This window comes from Athene cunicularia (genome assembly GCF_003259725.1).
Source record: "Athene cunicularia isolate RWA chromosome 15 unlocalized genomic scaffold, athCun1 chr15_part1, whole genome shotgun sequence".
Lineage (NCBI taxonomy): Eukaryota > Metazoa > Chordata > Aves > Strigiformes > Strigidae > Athene > Athene cunicularia.
In genome coordinates, this window is record NW_020799121.1 from 1,817,017 (window position 1) to 1,836,918 (window position 19,902).

The 19,902-nt window shown below is 52.6% G+C and overlaps 1 protein-coding gene across 1 annotated transcript in view; it reads left to right on the plus strand.

The window, feature by feature from the left end:
- KSR2 (kinase suppressor of ras 2) overlaps window positions 1–19,902 on the plus strand; it is an 87,971-nt gene that overhangs the window by 31,228 nt on the left and 36,841 nt on the right. The window contains exons 5-10 of the mRNA XM_026859908.1: window positions 1,797–1,978; window positions 11,332–11,401; window positions 12,101–12,184; window positions 14,630–14,697; window positions 16,247–16,365; window positions 18,986–19,154. Of these exons, the coding sequence (XP_026715709.1) occupies window positions 1,797–1,978; window positions 11,332–11,401; window positions 12,101–12,184; window positions 14,630–14,697; window positions 16,247–16,365; window positions 18,986–19,154 (692 nt within the window). The remainder of the gene's footprint in view (window positions 1–1,796; window positions 1,979–11,331; window positions 11,402–12,100; window positions 12,185–14,629; window positions 14,698–16,246; window positions 16,366–18,985; window positions 19,155–19,902) is intronic.

Sequence of the window (19,902 nt, forward strand, 5' to 3'; positions counted from 1 at the left end):
ACGGTGCTGCCAGGCATTGCACAGCTCTGGTTTGGTTTTGGGGCCAGATGCTCTGAGTTTCCCTCCTGGGCTGTGGCAGGACAGGCTCAGCTGCTGCTGTCACATAGATGCTGCTATTTGCTCGCCTCCCTCTCTGCTCCCACGTTGGTTTTTCACCTAATTCTAACAATATAACCAAGAACTGAACGCAGCGGGTTGAATTAAAGTCTGTAATTCAGTTGTGCATCAATGCTAACTGTGTCACCTGCAAGAAAACTGTCTCCAGCCGTTCATGAGCTCCATTGCTGGGAGGGCTGGAGGGTCCTTGATGACCATGAGCTGTCGCACTGCCTGCTCCACATTCATAAGGGTATCTCTGCCCCAAATCCTCCAAATCTCCAAAAGGGCAGAGCTGCCTTTCCCAGAGGCTGCTTTGGGACAGGGCAGACGATGCTCCTCTCTACCTTGCACTATTGTGGTGTGGCTGGAGTGGGAGCGGCTGAGCCAGTAAGGCTTAGTTAGCAGTGCCAGAAACCTGCAGCCCAGCCCCTGAGAGCTGCCGGTGTCAGTCTGTGCTGCAAGTCTCTCAGATCTGTGTGCTGCTTTGAGCCCACCTGAGCCACCGAAGTGAGGGCTGGTCCTTGTCACAGTGCAGTGCAGGCAGAAAAATGTACTGATAAGTGAGAGGTGGATGTCTTGTACCCCCCTAATCTGCAGCATTCTGCTTCTGATGAACATTTCCCAGTGCTTAGAGTTGTCTGCACCACAGTCCGGTGCCTCAGTGGGTTGTTCCCTGGATTTCTTTTGGGGCTGCTCACAGCGTTTGCCTTGGGTGACACGCTCCACTGCAGTCCACCCTTCAGTTGTACTCAGTTCCTCTGCTTGGCCCCTAAAATGGATGTAGGTGACATTAAATGACAAAATTGGAGCAGGTGCTGAGTGCTGCAGGGTGACGGTTATCTGGGTGCCAGTGCCTCACTCCCAGTGGGAAAGAGCTGGGACCAGCGCTGCCGTGATGCACAGACAGTAGCATCTGTCAAGTTTAACAGTTTCTCTCCAGTTTAGCAGCACTGTGAGTGCCTAAGTCCATTTTAGGTGCTGTAGCAAGCAGTTTGAATCTGCTCCATAGTTCCTCCATGCCTCAGTTTCCCCCATTTGAGGTGGGGCTGGTAGTAATGGATGGTGTTTAAGGATACAGATGAGCTCGGTGTGATGACTGCCTTGGAGAGCAAGCCCTACCCCATGCTGACAGACTGAGCTAAGAAGGGCAGAGCAGCACATCCAGCCTTCCCGGCCCCAAATGGGACAATGCAGTTACCTGGGGTCTTGTGAGAAGATGCTCAAGGACTCAGACATTACAGCAAGCACACCTTCTAACCATCAGCAAGGTCCACGCAGGCGGGTTTGTGTGGGAAATCCCCTGGTTTGGGGCACTGAGGGGTGATGTGGAAGGCTGGTGGGCTGGTTGGGGGTGCAGGAAGGCCAGCAAGGCTGGGGGTGATGGGGCTTTTGGACCAACCAATTCTTTTCAGCTGGGTTTTGCAAGAGGAATTGCTCTTGAATGCAATGTGTTCCTTAATGAAAATTGCCTATTATTAATGATGGTGAGGGATTCAAAGTTCTTGCAGGGAAATGGGTTTAATTATCACATCAGCTCACAGGGTGGCACAGCACCTCCCCACATGAGCAGCCAGCCTGCAGGTGCCACCGCTCCCTCAGTACATCGCTCACTCGTCCCCACCTGTGAGAAAATTCCCCCTGGGTTTCTTGCCCCTTGTCACTTTTCTCTCCATTTTTTCTCTCCTTATTCCTTCCAGAGTCAAGAAGAAGAACAAGCCCTTGAACCTCAAGATCCACAACAGCGTGGGGAGCTGTGAGAACATCCCCGCGCAGCGCTCCCCGCTCCTCTCGGAGCGCTCCCTGCGCTCCTTTTTTGTGGGGTACCCGCCTTTCCTCCCCTCCACCCCTCCTGTCCACACTGAAGCCACCTTCTCAGCAAGTAAGTCCAAGTGTCCCTCTCAGGTCCTCGTTCCATGGGGTGGGTGATGGTTGATGCCAAGCAGAGGATGTGACTGTGGGAAACTTGGGCTGTCTGCTGGTGCACTGATGCTCTGGAGGACATCGGTCAGGTGTTGCACAGTGAGCACAGCCCTTGTGCAGGTGCCTTGCGTCAGTGTTTAGAGATATGTGTGTGCTTCTGGCAAAATATAAGACTGGAAACCTGAGTTTGTATGTCTGTAAATATATAAAACCACTGTCATACTGAACATTGATTTATGCGAACAGATATGCTCCTGTATTGCAATAACATGGGTTCAGGAGGGTGACTAGTGACGTTTGGAAAAGCCACGAGCCTTTCCATGCTGCCTGGGCTGGTGATGATGGCTGGCTGTCACTTGAGAGTGACTTTTCCAAGGGCTCCTTTGTAAATCCAGCCGTGTTTATTTCACGCCAGGAGGCTGCTTTTCAGTCCTCTCCTGCTTTCAGGGTTTTGAGCTGATGTGGAGTCATGGGTGAAGCTGGCCCTGATCAGACAGGGCTGGTGCAAACCCATGGAGCCTGAGGAGAGGGGTTTGCCCTCTCCCAGGAGATGCTGGTGGTGGGACTCAGTGGGTGGATTTGGGTCGATGAGCTCATCCAGGGCGTTGCTGCTGGCTGGACAGAAACAGCCTGACCCGTATTTCCCAGTCTCAGACCGGTGCCCCAGTTAATTCTACAAGAATCGAAGCTTTTACAAGCTAGGCGTGGCTCCCAGCCTAAACAAAATCCTCCCAGAAAACCCGTGGCAGCTGCTGGAAGTGATTTGCATGCCAAGAGCTGTTGTGGGGAGGGGGAGCTCCCTTTGCCTCTTGTTGCTCAGCTAGAAACTTCCTCCAACTCCATCTCCAGGCTGTTTTTCTGCCACCTTCCCCTCCTCAGACTTTTCCCTTGTTTGCTTTCCTAAAATGTGGACTTTCTGGCTTGTTTTGGGTTCTTCCAGTCATTCTTTCTGCTTGGCTCTTGGCTGAGGAAGGGGTTTGGCAAGCAACACCTCTCCCTGCCCATCCAGCTCCCTGTCATGGCAGGTTTTCCTCCTCACCGTACTTCTCACCAGGGTGGGAAGCAGCACTGGGATGGCTTCACTGGGTGCCCCGAGCGCTGCTTTGCAGGCGCTGGGTGCTGGTGTGATGGGGCAGTTCCTTTGCCCTGCTCTCATCCCCACAGCCATGCCTCTCCCAGCCATCTGCAAATCAAAAACCTCATTATTTATTTATTTATCCATTTATTTATGCAAGTCATCTGCTATTTAGGATTGTTGAAGGGTCATCGGGCCATTTCTGGCACCCTTTTGCTCCCCTGTCTTTGGCTTTGGGGACAGTGGGACCTGGTAGGAGCTCTGCAGGCAGGCGATGATTGTTCTGGAGATGTCCAACGACCTGACTATCAGTGGCATAGCCAGGAGATTTGCCTGGAGCAAGGGGTAGTTTTGCATTTCTATTTCCCCTGCAGCATCATCTGAGTTCAATGTGCAGCCCAGAATGATGGGGATTAGCAGACCAGAAACTAAGAAACAAAATCCATTCTCAGCAAACCTCAGCTGTGTCTTGTTGCATTAAGGTTCCTCACGGATCAGTGTTGGATTACATCCCGTGGAGTGATAACCTGATGTAATGTGGCATCGCAGGAATGTGATGCAATGAGAAGTGATGGGCTATCAAGTGACTAATGCTGCTGGAAAGGTGTCTCTTCTCATTTCCCTTGGCCCTCCAACTTTCTCAACTGCTGTGAATATTTGTTTTCTGGGCTAGACATGAGCTGTTGAGAGAGTGGCTTGGTTGCACCAGCTGGTTGATCCCTGTTGAGAAGTTTTAGCATCAGCGAAACCATTTGGTCCTTGCAGGATCAGCATCCAGGCCCTCAGCGACCCTCGGTCCTGGGGACCTGTGGGGAAATCTGATGCAAGGTAAAAAAAATCCCTCTAGATGGTAGTTTTTCTAGCTCTCTTGTGTTTCTGCATCATTTCTGTACTGGTGGCCTTGTCCTCAGGCTGCATCCCAGGTTCCTGTCTGCTTCCACGTTTGCTTTCCAGTTTGTGACCCTGTGGGAAGAGCAGCCCCATCCTGTGCATGGCAGCTGGATGCTGAGCACGGCCCTGTGTGGAGAGAGATGGGTTTTAATGGAGCTTGATGCCAGGGTTTGTTACCTTGCAAGGAGAAGATGAGTTATACCAAGAGGAGCAGAAGCGCATTTGTTTGTGGGGAGGAGTAGATATCTCTGCAGTTTCCCCCATGCCTGCTGTTGCTGCTGTGGGGACAGGGCAGCTCGCATCTTGCTGCTGTTCTTGCTGGTCCTATGAAGAGTGCTGGTCATGGTTTGGGGGTCACACCTCTCCCCATCTCCTGGGGTGCCATGTGCTGCTGGATGAGCTCCATGGGGCTCACCAAGGGTGTGAGCTGGTGCATCAAGCTCACCCTGCATCCCAAGGACCACCTGTCCCCATCCCCATCCTTGAGGCACAGATGCAGTTTGGCAGCTGAGTTCTCCACAATATCCCATCCCTATGACCATGGGTACTTAAGCTTTTAAACAGAAAAATGCCTCTTCCGTTTTTCTTTTGTGGGGTCAGCATGGCAGCACCTGGTATGCTCTGGATTGATGTGAAATTACTTTCTTAAGCACTGAAACAAAAAAATGTTATTGTTGTCAGATTGAGATGCAGGAGAGGAGCCCAGCGAGCCCTTGGCAGGACCCCTCTCTCCCCTGCTGTCTCTCAATGATCTCTTTTCAACAGCCAGCGCATCTTGCTGCTTGTGGCAGGAGCATGCTCCCATCTGAATCATCTCTGGTGCTGATCGGATGCTTTTCTCTTATTTTTAACAGCTGATTTGCCCTGATGGGAATGGATTTTCACAGACGTGGAGTGAGAGCGTAAGGGCTGGCAGCCAGCTGCAGAAGGAGCCTCTTTCTCCTGCAGCACAAATCTTGCTGGAGGGATGAAGTCCCCTTCATGCAAGGCCAGGATGCCTGTGAATTTTGGTTTTGAACTGATTTTTCCTTAGTAGCCTTGGAGGGGAAGCAGAGTGGGGAAGTAAAGAATTTTAGGGTGCCCTTGAGCTCTAGCTTGGCCCTGAAATAGCCCAGCTCCATGGCTGAGGGACAGAAGATGGTTTGTCTGGCTCCATCCAGGACTCGCTACTGGTGCATCAGGTCACTCCTGGTGAACAAGTGACCACCAGAGATGTGTTGTTACTTTGAAATAGGATTTAGGACTCAACACCCAGTGACTTGTCTACAAGCACCCAGAAATCAGGTTGCATTTCTTTTTGCTGTAAAGGCTCGTGTCTGGTAGGTCCTGTTTGTGTCTCTGTTATCTGGGTGTCCTGGAGGTGGCTGGCATTGCTCCTAGGCTGTGTGCTCTGCCTGTTCTCTCCCCACTGCAAGGCCAGCCAGGCCACTGTCACCGTGTGCATCCAGATCAGGTCACCTGCTCAGTGGTCTCCAGGATGAGCCAACAACATCGGTTCCATCCTGGACTATTTAAAACAGCAGGAGATGAAAGGGAAGGGCAAAAAAAGGCTGTGTGTGACTTTGCTGTGCTAAGTCAGAAAAATGATCACCTGGGCACATGGCTGTGTGGGGAACATCCTTGCTGCTTCTGTCCAACCCTGCAGAAGGAAAGGAGCAGTCAACGCAATCCGACACAAGACCTTGTGTGTACCAGGAGAGAAAAACCCATTGTCTTGTCCCCAGTGCCTCATAAACTGAAGCTCTGTGAGAGGCTTCTTCATGCAGGGACATTGCTGAACACCTTTGAACAGCACACAGTGGAGAAGCTCTTTCTGTGGCCTGAGAACAAGATAAAAGCCATGAAACATCCCCTGGTATGTGGAGTTATGAGCAGTGACCACTCAAAGCCTTTGTCTTGGCCCTCGAGAGCTGATCATGGCTGTTTTAATGTGCTCTCTAGTGATGCCCACCTCCCCTCTCCTTGGCTCCCAGCTGGGTGCATCAGCCCAGTCCTACACATCAGTTCTGTTTCATCCACAGCTGCCTTTGGTGTTGCTCTGGCCGTGTCCCTGGTGGGTCACTTCTCCTGGATCCTGGTACTGGCTCTGCCTCTTGGCTTTGTGGCCAAGCACATTGCAGTTTATGGCACTGGCTTTCTGCCTTGGGAAGCAAACTGGCTGTGCCTGCATGGGGCTTGGGTGGTCAACCAGTGATGGCCAAGCAAGGGGCAAGTGCTGAGATGCACCAGAGCTCCTTGGACTTCTTCAGCCTCTGATCATCTATGAAAGGGCCCTCAGAAGGGCTGGCATCGGGTAGGTACAAGAGGGGTTCAAGATAATGTCCAGTGGATCGAGCCCTGCTCTGGGAATCCAGGAGCCCTAAATCCAGTCCTTGTGCTGGAAAGAACCAGGCAGTACCCAAGAACTTCATGCTGGTGTTGAAGGTGCCATGGGCCACGTGTACAAGCATCAGTGCCATCTGGACCATGACCCCTCTCTGCAGGCATCCTGTCCCCAGTGCTGGGGGTGGTTCTGTGGGAAGAGACTTAACACTGTCGTGGCCCAAACTACCTTCAGCAGGGGGCTTCCCAAGCGGGACATCGTTTCTGTGTGACCATCAGTGGGTTTCTTCTCCCTGAACCTGCCCTGCTGCCAGTACAAGCCATGGCATGAGCACTCCACGGCTGATAGTGGCTGCCTGGCTGGGAGCTCCCTGCAGGCCACAGCTGGCCACAGCTGGCTGCATTGCCATTGGGCTGCTCCAGCTGGCAGCGAGGCACTGGAGGGTTTCCTACCCCGGCAGTGCTGTGCGGAGCTGAAGAATACAGCTTTGTCTGAGTAAGCCTAATTGACCCTGCAAGGCTGTGAACTGGGGGGAAAAAATCACAATGCAAGTATTTAAGCCAGCGAAGCGCCTGAACATGACATTTCGTCTGTATAAATAGGATTGTCACGCTGCGAAGAGGAACTGCCGGGATTATAAAGTGACTCTGTTTTCTTACTAGCGAGATGCTCTGAGAATAGCTCTGCCTTCTTTGGCTGCTTTGGATGATCCCCTCTGCAAGGGCTGAGATTTCGTTTCAACCCATTGGATCATCTTTCCACCCGCAGCAGGGACACCGCGGGGACATCGCCGGGTCTGGACCTGGCTACAGTTGTGTGCAGAATATTTGCCGTGTGCACTCACAGAGCGGGCAGGGTGACTCCCTTTTTAGCTTGAATCCTGCATGGATCTTAGATCATGTTGGGGCAAAGCTGCTGGTGCTGCTACTCTGAGTGTTGCTACAGCTTCCTTTGCTGCTGCAGCTGAGCTATTTGGGGATTTCTCCCATCCTATTTTGGCCCTAAAACCAGCTAGAGTGAGGACTGAAGTGTCTTGTGGAGGGACTTTGAGCCCTTGGGCGCACTCTTTGCTGTGGAGCAGCTTGCCAGTGTGCTTGGCTCCCCGGCTGGGACCATGCAGACAGTAACCTCTGCCAGCATCCCCCATCACCATTGTGATATAGCCCCCAGGCTGTCATTTCTGCCAGGGGGTGGGGTGGTAGAGATATACCTGACACTGGACCTGTCATAGTTGTCTTCCAGGTGATTGTTGAACTGTTTTGGGAGGAGGCTGCACCCCAGTGTCTCCCGGTAATGTCTCCAGGGGACTCAACCACCTCAGGCCCGGCACTGGGAGTGTTTTGGTGGCTGCCTGGGGTAGATACGGGTCTGTATGATGTCTACAAAAAAGTGCAGTCTCTTGGCCGTTCCTTGGCTTCAGGGTGATTCATCCTGGGATGCTTTCCAAGTTCACTTTGATCGATTTTATCCATCCCATTCATAATGCGAACATCACCTGATGCTGTTTGTTGTAGTAGTAGGAGGAGGGTTTGTTTATTGGGCTGTCGCTGTGATGGATAACATGTTCACACCAATTCCCTGGGCATCCAGAACGGTGCCAAGAGATGAGTAAGGGGGATGTTGTGCTAAAACATGGTCCCCATCGGTGTGGTTCAGCATGGCTGCCAGTCCCAGGTGATGCTCCTGGTGTATTTGGTGAGGGTGTTTGGGTTTGCTGAGGGCATCGTTGCCCTCCTGATCTGCCCTCAGGGAGGGTGAAACCCCAAAATAAATGAAACAGGGATGCTCTGGCTGCTTTTCTCCATGCAGGTTATGCCCAGGCATCCCAGGTAGAGAGTGAAGGGGAAACATCTGCACCAGCAGCCAGAAGGCACCGGGGAGCTGTCGGGATGGCAGCGAGGGTGAGGAGGGCGTCACGGCCCAGGCAGCATCCTGGTCCCCGTCACCTCCGAGGTGCGCGGGTGTCACTCAGGGACCAGCAGTGGCTGTCACAGCTGCCTGTCACCGCTGGGGAGCCGGGCAGCAGGGCTCTTCGCCCGTGTCGGCTGTCAGGGACGCGCCGGAGGCGGCTGTCACCCTCCGCCCAGGCGGTTTCCCCCCTTCCCTGCTCTCCTCACAGCACATCTGATCCCATCAAGCACAGGCTGTTGACTCAAGGATAAGCTGTGCTGCGCGGAGCAGGAGCTGTAACCTTTGCCGGCGTGATGCTACGGTGAAGGAAAGCGCAGAGGTTCTGGGGTGTTCAGGTGGGGGGGTGGCATCCCCTGGCATCAGGTGCCTGGCTGTGGGGTCTATGCCGCTCTGCGAGGACTGATGTGTTGGGTGGCATTGGGAAGTGTCACGACATTGGGGAGCAGGGTTTGGTGATGGGGGAGGCAGGAAAGGGATGGGTGCTCGGCTGGGAAGTCCCCACTGGGCTGCTCAGTGGGTACCAGCTGCATTCTTCCCTGGGAAATTACACCCGTGCCCATTAAATAGCACCTTAGAGGAGGAGAGGGGGGCAAAAAATATCCGAAACCTGCCCTCACACACTTGTGCAAGGGGAATTACGGCTGAGAGCTCTGATCTTCAAGCCATAAAGGCAGTTGCTGGTGATAAACGTATAAGTAATGACTGACACCAGGGCAGGGGAGGTCAGGAGACATCAATCATTGCAGGGCAGGTCATTAGCGCGGGGTCGTTAGAGTGGGACAGTGAGCTGCCAGAAGCAGAAGGGTGGCAGGAGGCGGGCAGCTGGCTGTCATGCTTCAAAGCTCACGAGGGTCAGCTTATCCCACTGCCATGGGAGCAGCTGCAGCACCTTGGGTTGGCACTTCTCCATCACGAGGTCCCTACAACAAAGCCTGGTCCCCCCCTCAAAGGCGAGATGTGCTCCTGTGGCCATGAGTTTTTTGTTTGTTTGTTTGCTTTTCTTGCAATTACCTCTAATTGTGGCAATTTTGGGGTTTTGATGAGAATATTGCTCCAGTGCAGGGAGGGGAGGCTGCTGTATCTCCACCTTCCCTTTGGGTATCACACCGATTTAATATGGCACGGGGAGAAACAGCTTTTCCTCTGAGTGGGCATCTCACATGCACAGGTTAAGGGGGAGAATCACCAATTAACTTCAAAGCCCCCCACACCCTTGGGGCTGTTCCCCACAGCAGTAGGGCACCTTCCCCCGCCCCCCTGACCCCCTTTGCTTGTTTTGGCTCCTGCAAACAGCAGGTCTATTGTTAAGTGCCACAATCCTTCATGTATCGCTTCCTCTAATGAACATAATTAGCCGTGAATCACGTAGGTCTCATTTTTGTTAGGAGGTTAAAATCCCAGATACACTTTAATACATTTTTGCAGTGAGCACATTTAGAAAGTAATTAAAAGGCTCAGCCGTCTTTGCCTATGTCCCCTCTCCCCCTCCCTAGGACGGCAGGATTTAATTGAGGCCAGCTGAAAGTTAGTGGAAATAAATTGTAGCTGATAAAGTGGAGGTTGTAATTTAATTCTGAGAGAGGATCTGTTCTTGACTGGGTGTTTAGTTCATCAGGGACCAGTGTTGAGGGGCACGGGAGGAATTTATTTGTGTAATGTGATTTACTGATGAGAAAATGCCGTTTAGGGAGGGATAGTGCTTGTGTGTGCAGTGGTCCCACTCCTTAGAGCATCGTCTCCAGGGCTTGCAGGCATCCCTGGGAGGCTGCAGATACTGGGTTAGTGGGAGGGATGCTGGTCCAGGAGTCCAGGGTGAGAGGCACAGGTCAAAAATATTGGCATGCTGGTGGTGTAAAACAGCCAACCCGGGGCTGGGGGCAGCAATTACCTTAATTGACTTTGTAGTCCTTCAGCATCTTAATTGCTGGCTGTGCCCGAGGGGTGATTGGGGCTGAGGTGGCAGTAGGAGCTGAGAGAAGAAGCTGGAGCAGCAGCTGGCAGGAGGTACTGGAGATGGATATGTTTTAGGATGCTCCCAAGACTTTTAACAGCGTCTTGCACGGGAAGCAGCATGTAAATGTAACCTTCAGAAAGAGAGCGCAATTAAAACACCCTACCGCCCGCTATATTAAAATGGGATATTAAAGCAAACAGTGGTTCTCCCTGCTCGAAGGGATAATATCGAAAGTGTATTTAGCAAGGGATTTGCCGGCATACTGAGCAAACGGCCGGGCTCGCAGCTGGGCTCTGCTGCTCGGCTCTGCGCTGTGGCTCGGCTCGCGTCGTGCCGGGGCTGCTTGCTTGTGCCCGGGAAACCTCTCAAATCCCTTCTTGAAAATCCAGCCTTTGAACCCCCGGCACTGATCCCCCCTGGGGCTGAGCACCCCGTGGGGCAGGACCTCTCCCATAACCAGGGCAGTGGGCAGGAGGAGGAGGAGGAGGGTCTCTGCCCTTGCTGAGGCTGAAGGGGGATGTGGAGTCCAAGCACGGCTGTGCTGCTAAATACCTGCTCGCTCCAAGCCATTGCTAATGAACTTATCTCTTTTTCCTTACCCAGCCAAGGTCCCGTTACCCTTTCTCCCTCCTTTTCCCTTAGAAGGAGAGCGCCAAGGCTGCTTTTTACCTTGTTCTTCTATTTGAATATGAGTTAAATTGCCTTCTAAGCGGCTGACACTTGGCTTTTTGTTCAGCCACAACCGCAAGATGTGATGTCTTATTAATAAATGATGCAGTTGCCATTTCGGCTTCATTTTTTCTTTCTTGTTTGAGCATCATGATGTGGCTCTGATAGCTTTGCAGTCCTGTTCTGCATACACATGGGTGTAGCACCCATGGGGCAGGTGCATCACCTCCCACCTCTCTCCCTGGCCCAAACTGGGTGGTGGGGCCTGTTAAGTGGAGGCAGGAGACCCTGGTTCCCCACAGATCCAAGCACAAAGCCAGAGGTCTCTTGCTTTCCAGAAAGGGAGCTCAGCAGGGCATCTCTAAAGGGAAATATCAATCAAACCCTACTTTTTGTGTGCACCCTTTGTCCCCCTCCCCAAAAGCTTGAACCCCGGCTCTCGCCTTTTTTACCATCTGATGGTTTCCCCTGTCTCTCCTTTCCACACAGATACGCTGTCAGTGCCTCGCTGGTCCCCGCAGATCCCCCGTCGAGATCTTGGCAACTCGATAAAACACAGGTACGCCAACCCTGCCGCAGCGCTGGGCGAATCCCCCTGATGCTGGGGGATGAGCATCTCCCTTCCCATCTCTTGTCTGGGGCGGGGGGCTCAGGGCTGTTCCCCCTGTTTCCCATGCTGGGCTGCGCTGTCCTAGAAGCCCATTTAAATTCCATTTCAGTTCAGATTTGGTTTAGATAAGGCTTGAGTCGCTATCAATAAAAGCTGTGTATTATCCGTGACCTTGCCAACCTTCAGCAAATTTCCCATCTCCAGATTATTGCCCTTCCATATCTACTCAAGAAGGAAGAGCTCTAGAAATAGTCTCAGTGCTGCTGTTTGATGGGGCAGCTGCTTCTTCGATGGGCTGGAAGCTTGGATCTCCAGGGCAGGGAGATGTTTTGGAAGCTCTGGCCACAGTCTGGTGTGGGCAGAGCTGGGGGGGCTGCAGTGAGACAGTGCCTAATGCCAATTCTGGACAGCTCAGCCCTTCTTTGGAGCAAGCTCTGCCCTTCTGCACCACCAAAAGAGGGCTCAGATGTGTGCTTTGGCATCCCTGGAAAGATGCCTTGACCCCTGCAACAGTGTTTGAGGGCAGCGAGGAAAGAATAAATTGGGGCTCTGTTGATAATCATGGCTTGGGAGATGTTCCTGCAGGAGCACGGATGGGGCGACGCAGCTTCATTGCTCCCTGGCCACTCTCCGTGTTTCTCTCTACAGGTTTTCCACCAAGTACTGGATGTCTCAGACCTGCACCGTCTGCGGGAAAGGAATGTTGTTTGGCTTAAAATGCAAAAACTGCAAGTACGTCATGGTGCTGGAGCTCTTTGTGTTGCTCCTTATTGTTGTGAGTGGGATAATTAGAAGTTTGCTGGTGGAGCTGAGCAAGCGCTTGGGCACGGGGAGACTGACCAGCCTCTTGCTAGCTCTTCTTTGCAAGAAGACTTAATGAGACATGAAATTGGGTGAAGAACATCTCAAAACAGGGCTGAGGATGGGTCTGCATGCTGGGGATGGGAGCAGGGTCCTTGGGGAGGATGCTGCCCACCAGACCTCGGCTCTGCTTGCACCAGAGCTCTGAGTCAGATCCTGACAGCCTCTCCGCTCGCTGCTGTCCTTGGCCTGTCTTTAGATACCCACTGCAGGGTTATGTGCGGAATTAACTGCAGGATACAGTGGGTATGGATGTGGTGGACAGGGGCTGAGAGTGGCTCGGATGAGAGCACTGACTGTGTGCAGGGCAGCTCCAGGCATCGGATGGGTTTTCCCCACAGCCTTGGGCTGTATCCTCTATTTTTTGCATCAGAAAAATATATTGGGGCCTCTGTTTCCTGGCAATGTTGTGGCACCAAGGAGCCAACCCACCCCAAAATGCAGTGAAGGTGTGATGCAAAGGAGAGGAACTGTGCTGGCCGTGAAATTGGGCAGGACTGGAAAAGATAGCAAAGGCACGGGCTGGGGCCACTTATACTGCTTTAAATCCGGTGTAGCCCATTTCTTACTATCGTGCAGCCATCAGCGCTTAGTAAAGCTGCTTCTGGAGACACGATTGCCTTTCCTAGGGATGGGTGCTGGGAATACGCCGGTTGTCGTCTGCGGGTAACTGAATTAGCCAGAGCTATGAAGTGATAACGATCGCTGTTGCCGTTGATTAAATGCTGATGAGTTAGAAAATTGGGATTTAAACCTGCACCAGAAAAGCCTGGTTACTCTGCAGTTGGTGGTGGCTTTCTGGAAGTGATAATATCAAATATATATTTTAAGGTGGTGATTCCTATTTCGTTCGGTGCTCACGTAACTGGAGGCTTTGCTGCCTGCAAGCCCTGCCTGCTGTGCCTGTCCGGGGCTGGTCCCCACGTGGGACCAGGGATGCTGGGACCTGCCCCTGCGATGCTGCGGATCCGGCTCTCTCTCCGTCCTGCTGTCCTGTAGACGCTGAGAAAAGAGCAAATAAATTGCTTGGTTGTGAAAAGTTAGAATGTAGAGTACTTAGAACATAAAGTACTTAGGTTCATCGACTTTGCCATAGCCACCCACTCCCAGCACTGTTTCCCCCAGAAACAGGAGGGGAACAAGTAGGTAAAACAAACAAACAGACCCCAAATCCCCCCCAAGCCTCGAATACTGAATTAATCTCTGCCTTTCCCTCTAGGAACGGCTTTGTAATAAAAGCTAACATGCACGGCTCTTGAATTTTCATTACCCAGCTCATTGACTTGTAGCTGCTGTCTTTTTTTTTTTTTATCCTTTACCCTTGTTTTTTTAAATCCTTTCCTCCTTTTTGCCTTTTCCCCCGTGGCACTCGCTGCTCCGCTGTGGCTGCTGCAGCAGAGCGTGAGTTGGGGACTCGTTTCCATCCCTAATTAAGGACGAAAGGGAAGGTTTCGGGGCGGCAGGAGCCTGCTTATGCCTATATGTATGACCCATGGGTGAAACCCTCCATAGACTTCTGCCCCGGCTCTGCGAAACCAGGCAAAGCTCTGCAGAATATTCAATGTAGCTGTAAATGCTCTCATTATTTTTGTTAAATGTCCTAAATGAAGCTAGGAGGGGAGGGCACAATGGCAGAGATTCATCGGGAGCCAAAGGGGGCTGGGGCAGCTGTTTCCTTCCCTTCTGCTGCCCCTGAATTTAATTAAGTGCAAAGCAGTGTTAGCACTGGATGGTGGTTGGGGGGGAGTGGCTGTTCCCCTAGCACGGGTCTCTGCTCCTTTTATTTCAGCTGAGGCCGACAAGTGACAGTTTTGGGCATCCTCAAGCTGGCTGGTGGGTGCCTGGTCCCTTGCAGCTGGTGGAGAAACGGGGGAGCTGGGCAGCCCTCCCAGGTTTGGGGGTTCCTGCACCCCTCCATCAGGACAGGTGCACCCACCATGGCTCTCATTTGCCACAGGTGTGCAGCTCCTGTGTTCTTCCAGCCAACCCGCCCAGACACTCAGGGTGTTCATCCCATACCGCTTCCTATCCCTGTGCCCACAGCCTGGGGGGCAGCTTGGGAATCGTGGGCCTTCCCGCGTGAGCTGCAGGGCCGCAGGGATCCGGGAGAGTTTGCCCATGGGACCACTCAGGCAGTGAGCACCCAGGGGCTGTGCACAGCTGAAATATTACGTCAAGTTACCTTCCTGGGTGGGGAAAAGGTCCCTGGTCTGCAGTGACGCTCCCTGCTCCGAGCCGCATCCCTCTGGCCGTCCCGTGGTGCTCCGCGTCCCCTTCTCTCTCACTTCTCACGCCTTTTATTCTGTTCCCCACTAGGCTCAAGTGCCACAACAAATGCACCAAAGAGGCCCCTCCATGTCACCTGCTGATCATCCACCGGGGAGGTAAGGGCCTTTCTTCCCCCTTCTGCCTCCATGGATGTTGCCACCAGGTAAAACTTTCAAAAGCCCCCGGGCGATTCGGGAGCCTGACCCTCGCTGACGGCCGGCTGGCGGGATGGAGGCTCCCGAACCGCTTGGGCGCTCTGTGAAAATTTTACCCACCATTTTTTCCGCTTGTAGGGAGACGAGCTGTTCGGGGCGAGGCAGATTTGCATTGCAAACCACTTCCACCCACCCTTCCCCTGCCTCCTTTTCTTTTCAGATTCCCCACCGCACGGGGTAAGTGCAACAGGTTTTAGCCTTTTGCTACTGTCGAGAGCTTAGGGCGGACGCGTGAGACCCCAAATCTCCCGTGGTGCTGTCGGTGCATGGGGGTCCCCACCACAGGGACGTGGCTGTGCCACTGTGGATGCTCGTGGTGCTTTCAGACCTGCCTTATCCCACTCTCCTCCGGGAGAGCCCATTCTAAAATCCACAAACGAGGGAGAACTTTGCAGCAGGACGACGGGCGTGGCTTCCCACCTCTTTTCTTCCAGATTGTGGCCGAGTGCTCACCAACGGCCAGAGGACTGCGACAGCCTAAGGGAAACTCTTCCAATTACCATTGCTTTGAATTTTGAGCTCTTAAGGCCGTTACTCTGTGTTCAATACCACCGAAAACATGTTCATTGGTTTAATAGTGGGGAAATGCATTGTGCTGGTGGCACCTCACAAGGCGAGTGAGGATCTGTGGCTCAAAGGGGCATAATTTTGCAGCCTCCACTCCAGTTCCCCATGCCCTTGCTTGCAGCACATTTGGGTGGAAGACCCCCCTGTCATGCTCCAAGCTGCTGCAAACCCTGACCAGGAGGCAGGGAAAGCATCATCCTGCACTGCCAGGGGCAGGTGAGCTCCTGGGATGGGCAGAAATTCAGATTAACGCCTGCGGTCTGTGATGTTGCAAGAGCTGGAGCTGCCTGTTGTGTGTTTTAGCATGGGAACGAGGGGCAGTGTGGCTGCAGGGTGGCCTCAGCATCAGTGAAAAAAGCTCGGAAATGCCTTGCCCTGCAGCCAGCCCATTTCCAAGTCCCCAGGCTGCAGGCTGGCTTTCCCCCCATAAAATCTCTCCGCCAAGAGCAGGGTGCTCTGAGCAGGCTCCTTCCCTCTGCCCTGAAAAGCTGTGATGAGGAAGAGGATGGTGCCTACTTCTGATGCTGGCTGACCCCCCCAGCTCGTGGGGTGGCTGCAATGGCTGCTGAGCTTCCCTGAATTGCAGCCCCTCGGTGGGGGAAGAAGGGTGCAGTTTGCATCCCACCATGGGGGCTTTAACCTCCTCACATCCCGAGGGGTTTGGCTGTAGCCTGGGTGCAGGGGGGAGCCTGAAGGCTAGCTGCCATCCCAGGGCAGGAGCCGAGCAGCTGGAGATGCCGTGGGGAATTGCTTTGGAGAACGATTCAAGAGCAGTTTGCAAGTGCAGGGTTGACCCCAAGTGTTCCTTCAAAGCTTTGATGTGTCTCCATCTCTCTCCCCCTCCTCTCCATCCCCTTTTCCCCTCTCTCCCTTCTTAATCCAGCAAGGTTAGTCCGGACAGAGTCAGTGCCCTGTGATATCAACAACCCCTTGCGGAAACCCCCCAGGTATTCGGACCTACACGTCAGCCAGACACTCCCCAAAACCAACAAACTCAACAAGGTGAGCTGCTCCACCAGCCCTGAACACCTGCTTCACACCCACCCCCTGCCACAGGGAACCCGGCCCTGTTTCGCTGAAATATCAGCGGCTTTTGCTGGTTCTTCACATGCAGCTGCTGCTCATGCAAACAAGGGGGCCAAAACTGGTGGGATTTTCAAATGCCATTGGAGTTGGGTTGCTTGAGCCACCCTGTTTGCCTCAGCTTTCCTAAGGCACATCCTTTCATGGAGCGTCAATCCCATTTGCTGGGCAGGATCATGGCTTGGAGATTAATTTCTGAAAGAATGGATTTAAGAGCAAAAGGGGCCATGCCCTGACCTTGTGTTTGGGGAAGGAGAAGGCCCCAGTGGGCCAAGGATGGGGCATCTCCCAGCCTCTCAGCCATCTGCCAGGACCAGGCCTTGCAGATGGCTCCATGGGTCCTCAAGCACATCCACAGCTATGGGACTGTTGTATGTGTCAATGCATGGGTAGGAGATGCCTAGAAACCTGCCTGGGGACTTAAATTTTTAAAAATAATCCCATGAACCAGTGCTAATTCGATGAGCAGAGTGAGGGTGAGCTTGGTGTTGAGGCAGGATGGGCTGCGCTGCAAGCAGAGCTGCAAAGCTCTCGCCCCTTGGGTTTCCCAGTGTGTGTTGCATCTGCTGAGGTTATTTCTTTTAAAAATAAAATGGCATCCGCACTTTCAAAATAGCCCGTGTCTCACCAGTCCTGTGCCATTGTGGCCTCTCAGTCTCCAGATCTAAGCTGAATTTGGGGTGTTTTGAGGTCTCTGCTACCACCTGAGACTTTTGTAAATAACAAATCTATTTCTACAAATAAAACAAACCCAGAATTTGATTGTTTCTCTGGCAAATCTGGTCAAGCCAGACCTGTCAGTGCACCTGGCTCACTTCCTTCTGCCCTGCATTAATAGCAATAAAACTGGCATGGGGTTACTTTTTGATGAAATTTAGAGCATGTTGCCTTCAGTGGAAAATTTATTGTGGGTGGCCAGAGGTAGCACAGGGTAAGATGTTTGCAAGCTGGAAGTGCTTGAAGTGAGGGAAATCCTCAGCATGATGGGGAACAGGTCATCAAAACCCTGTCTTCCCACAGCCTGGCAGGACCCCCAGCTCATTCTGGACCTCAGCATCTTCTGGCTCTCCACAAAGGCTGGGTACCAGATGATGCTCTCTTGGATGTAGTTTTTAAACCTAAATCTCTTAGGAGATCCTGCTCTGTTGTTGTTATGGCATGGTGCAAATGGCTTTGTGAGGCTGGAGAGCTACTGCAGGTATTCAAAAGAAATAGAGATGCTTTTTTCTTTCTTCTTTTTCTCTGTCCTTCTAGTGATTTGTTTCATTTTATTAGAGGGCAGTGGGGAACTGACTCAGCTCACTGATAAAGGCTTTGGGTGTGAAGGGCATCAGCTCTTCTGTTTCCTCTTCTGCCTCTGCCAGGCAGTCCTTTCACATTTCCTAGCTTTTCTCTAACCAGAGCATGATGATGCACTGTGTGTGTGTGTGTGTGTGTGTGTGTGTTTATTTATAAATTTGATTTTGACCTCAGCACTCCCATTCTGGTTAAAGTTTCCCCTATAAATGTGCTTTATGCAATAGGGGCCCATTCTTACTTTGATGTTTCTAAAGGCATTTCTTTAGAGATATCCTGTTCTCTGTAAATACCATTGAAATCATACTGTTAGCAGCCTTTATTGTTGGTTTAAAAACCAATTTACCTAGCTAAGATTGTCATATGTGTCAGGATATGGTCTATATGGTCTATATAAAATGTATGTGGGTTTCCTAAAAAGCCCAGCTTATTTAAAAATCAATAAATTTTGACAAAAATTACCTGCTGTGGGAGGCTCATGCAGGTTTTCTAACCTTGGAGGGATCTTGCCATGGGTGCACCTGTCTGGAGATGGGAGTGCTCAGGGCTGCTGAAGGTCAGACCCTGTTAAGTGTCTCCAAGTTGGGCGACAAGGTCACAAGCAAGGTGGGGAATTCTGGCCTCAGTTTTCCTTTTCAGATCTAAGATATCCAGGCAGGTGGTTCTCCCTGTTTGCTCCCAGATGGTCCTTTCTCATCCATCTCAGTGTGCCCTGGAGAGGCACACCCAAAGCTGCTGTCCTTGTCTTGATTAGGAAGGGTCAGCAAAGGGCAAGGGATGTCTTGGGGTGTGTTGGCTGATCCTTTCAAATCTGCCTCAGCTCAGCCCCCTGCTCCGAGCGAGGCAGGAGGTTTTTGGCTCACAGGAGGTCAACAGAAGCTTGATGTCTCTAAGGACCGAGCCCCAGGGGTGCAGCCCCCAACTCTGGTCTTGGTGGCTACAGCTCTGCAGAGCTAGCAGGGTTTGGGGAGCTCTCAGCCTTGGTTTTGTAGCATGGAGGGGCTGGCAGAGGAGCCCCATGTCTGACATGAAATGCCCTTGGTGCACACAGTGAATACAAACGGCTTTGGAAAAGCTGAAGCTGGGTCTCTGGTTGTTTTCCAGGACTTCTGGAAATGGGGTACGGGGATGACCTGTGTAGCTCTCGCTTGTCACCTGGGCTCCTCTGCACTGGAGCACCTTGGGGTGGCACTGCTGGCACGGCTCTCACCAGCTCCTCTCTTCTTTTCTCCATGTCCTGCAGGACCACATCCCAGTGCCCTACCAGCCAGACTCCAGCAGCAACCCCTCCTCCACCACCTCCTCCACACCCTCCTCGCCGGCCCCACCGCTGCCGCCCAGCGCAACGCCCCCGTCCCCCCTGCATCCCTCCCCGCAGTGCCCACGCCAGCAGAAGCAATTCAACTTGCCAGGTACCGTGAGCTCCCCACCTCCCCATCTGCCTGATGTGAGGGGCTTGTGCCCCGAGGTGTCCTTGGAGTAAGGATCTGCTCCAGCTGCTTGCTTGCCTGGACTTATGCTGGAATGGGGAGAAGTTGGAAGCAGGTAGGAGCAGCAAAGATGAGTTTAGGATAATTCAGGTTGGGACAGAGCTTGGGAGTCTCTAGTCAAATCTCCTGCTTGAAGAAGGGTCAGAGCTCAAGACTTGATGCAGTTTGGTCTTCAAAACCTCCAAGGATGGAGCCAGCACGGCCTCTGTGGGCAACCTGCTGTGCTTGAGGCTTCAGAAACCTTTCTAGCCATGACTTCTCCATGGCATGTGCCCGCTGCATTGCCTCAGCAGCAAACGGGAAACAAGGTCTTACCCCTCTACAAGGGTAACTTGGGTTGACTTCACTGTGTCTTTGAGGTCCAACAAGCTTGCTGTTAGCACATGTGGAGTGATAGAGGGAAGTAGTTGATGCTGGGGCTATCTGATGTACCTTGTCCCATCAAGTCTTGTCTGGGTACCTCGACTCATCTGCTCCTGGAGCTCAGTCTCTTCAGGGATGGTGGAAGAGTCAATTTGGTTACCTTGGCTTCAGGACACAGGAGTACATTAAATGGCCAGAAAAACTCCTCCTGGCCTGAGGATGTACCAAAGCCTGTCCCAGCACGTCTGCCTTTGGGATGTCATTGGAGCAGGGCTGCAGCTCCAGGGAAGGTCCCTCCCTGGAGGGA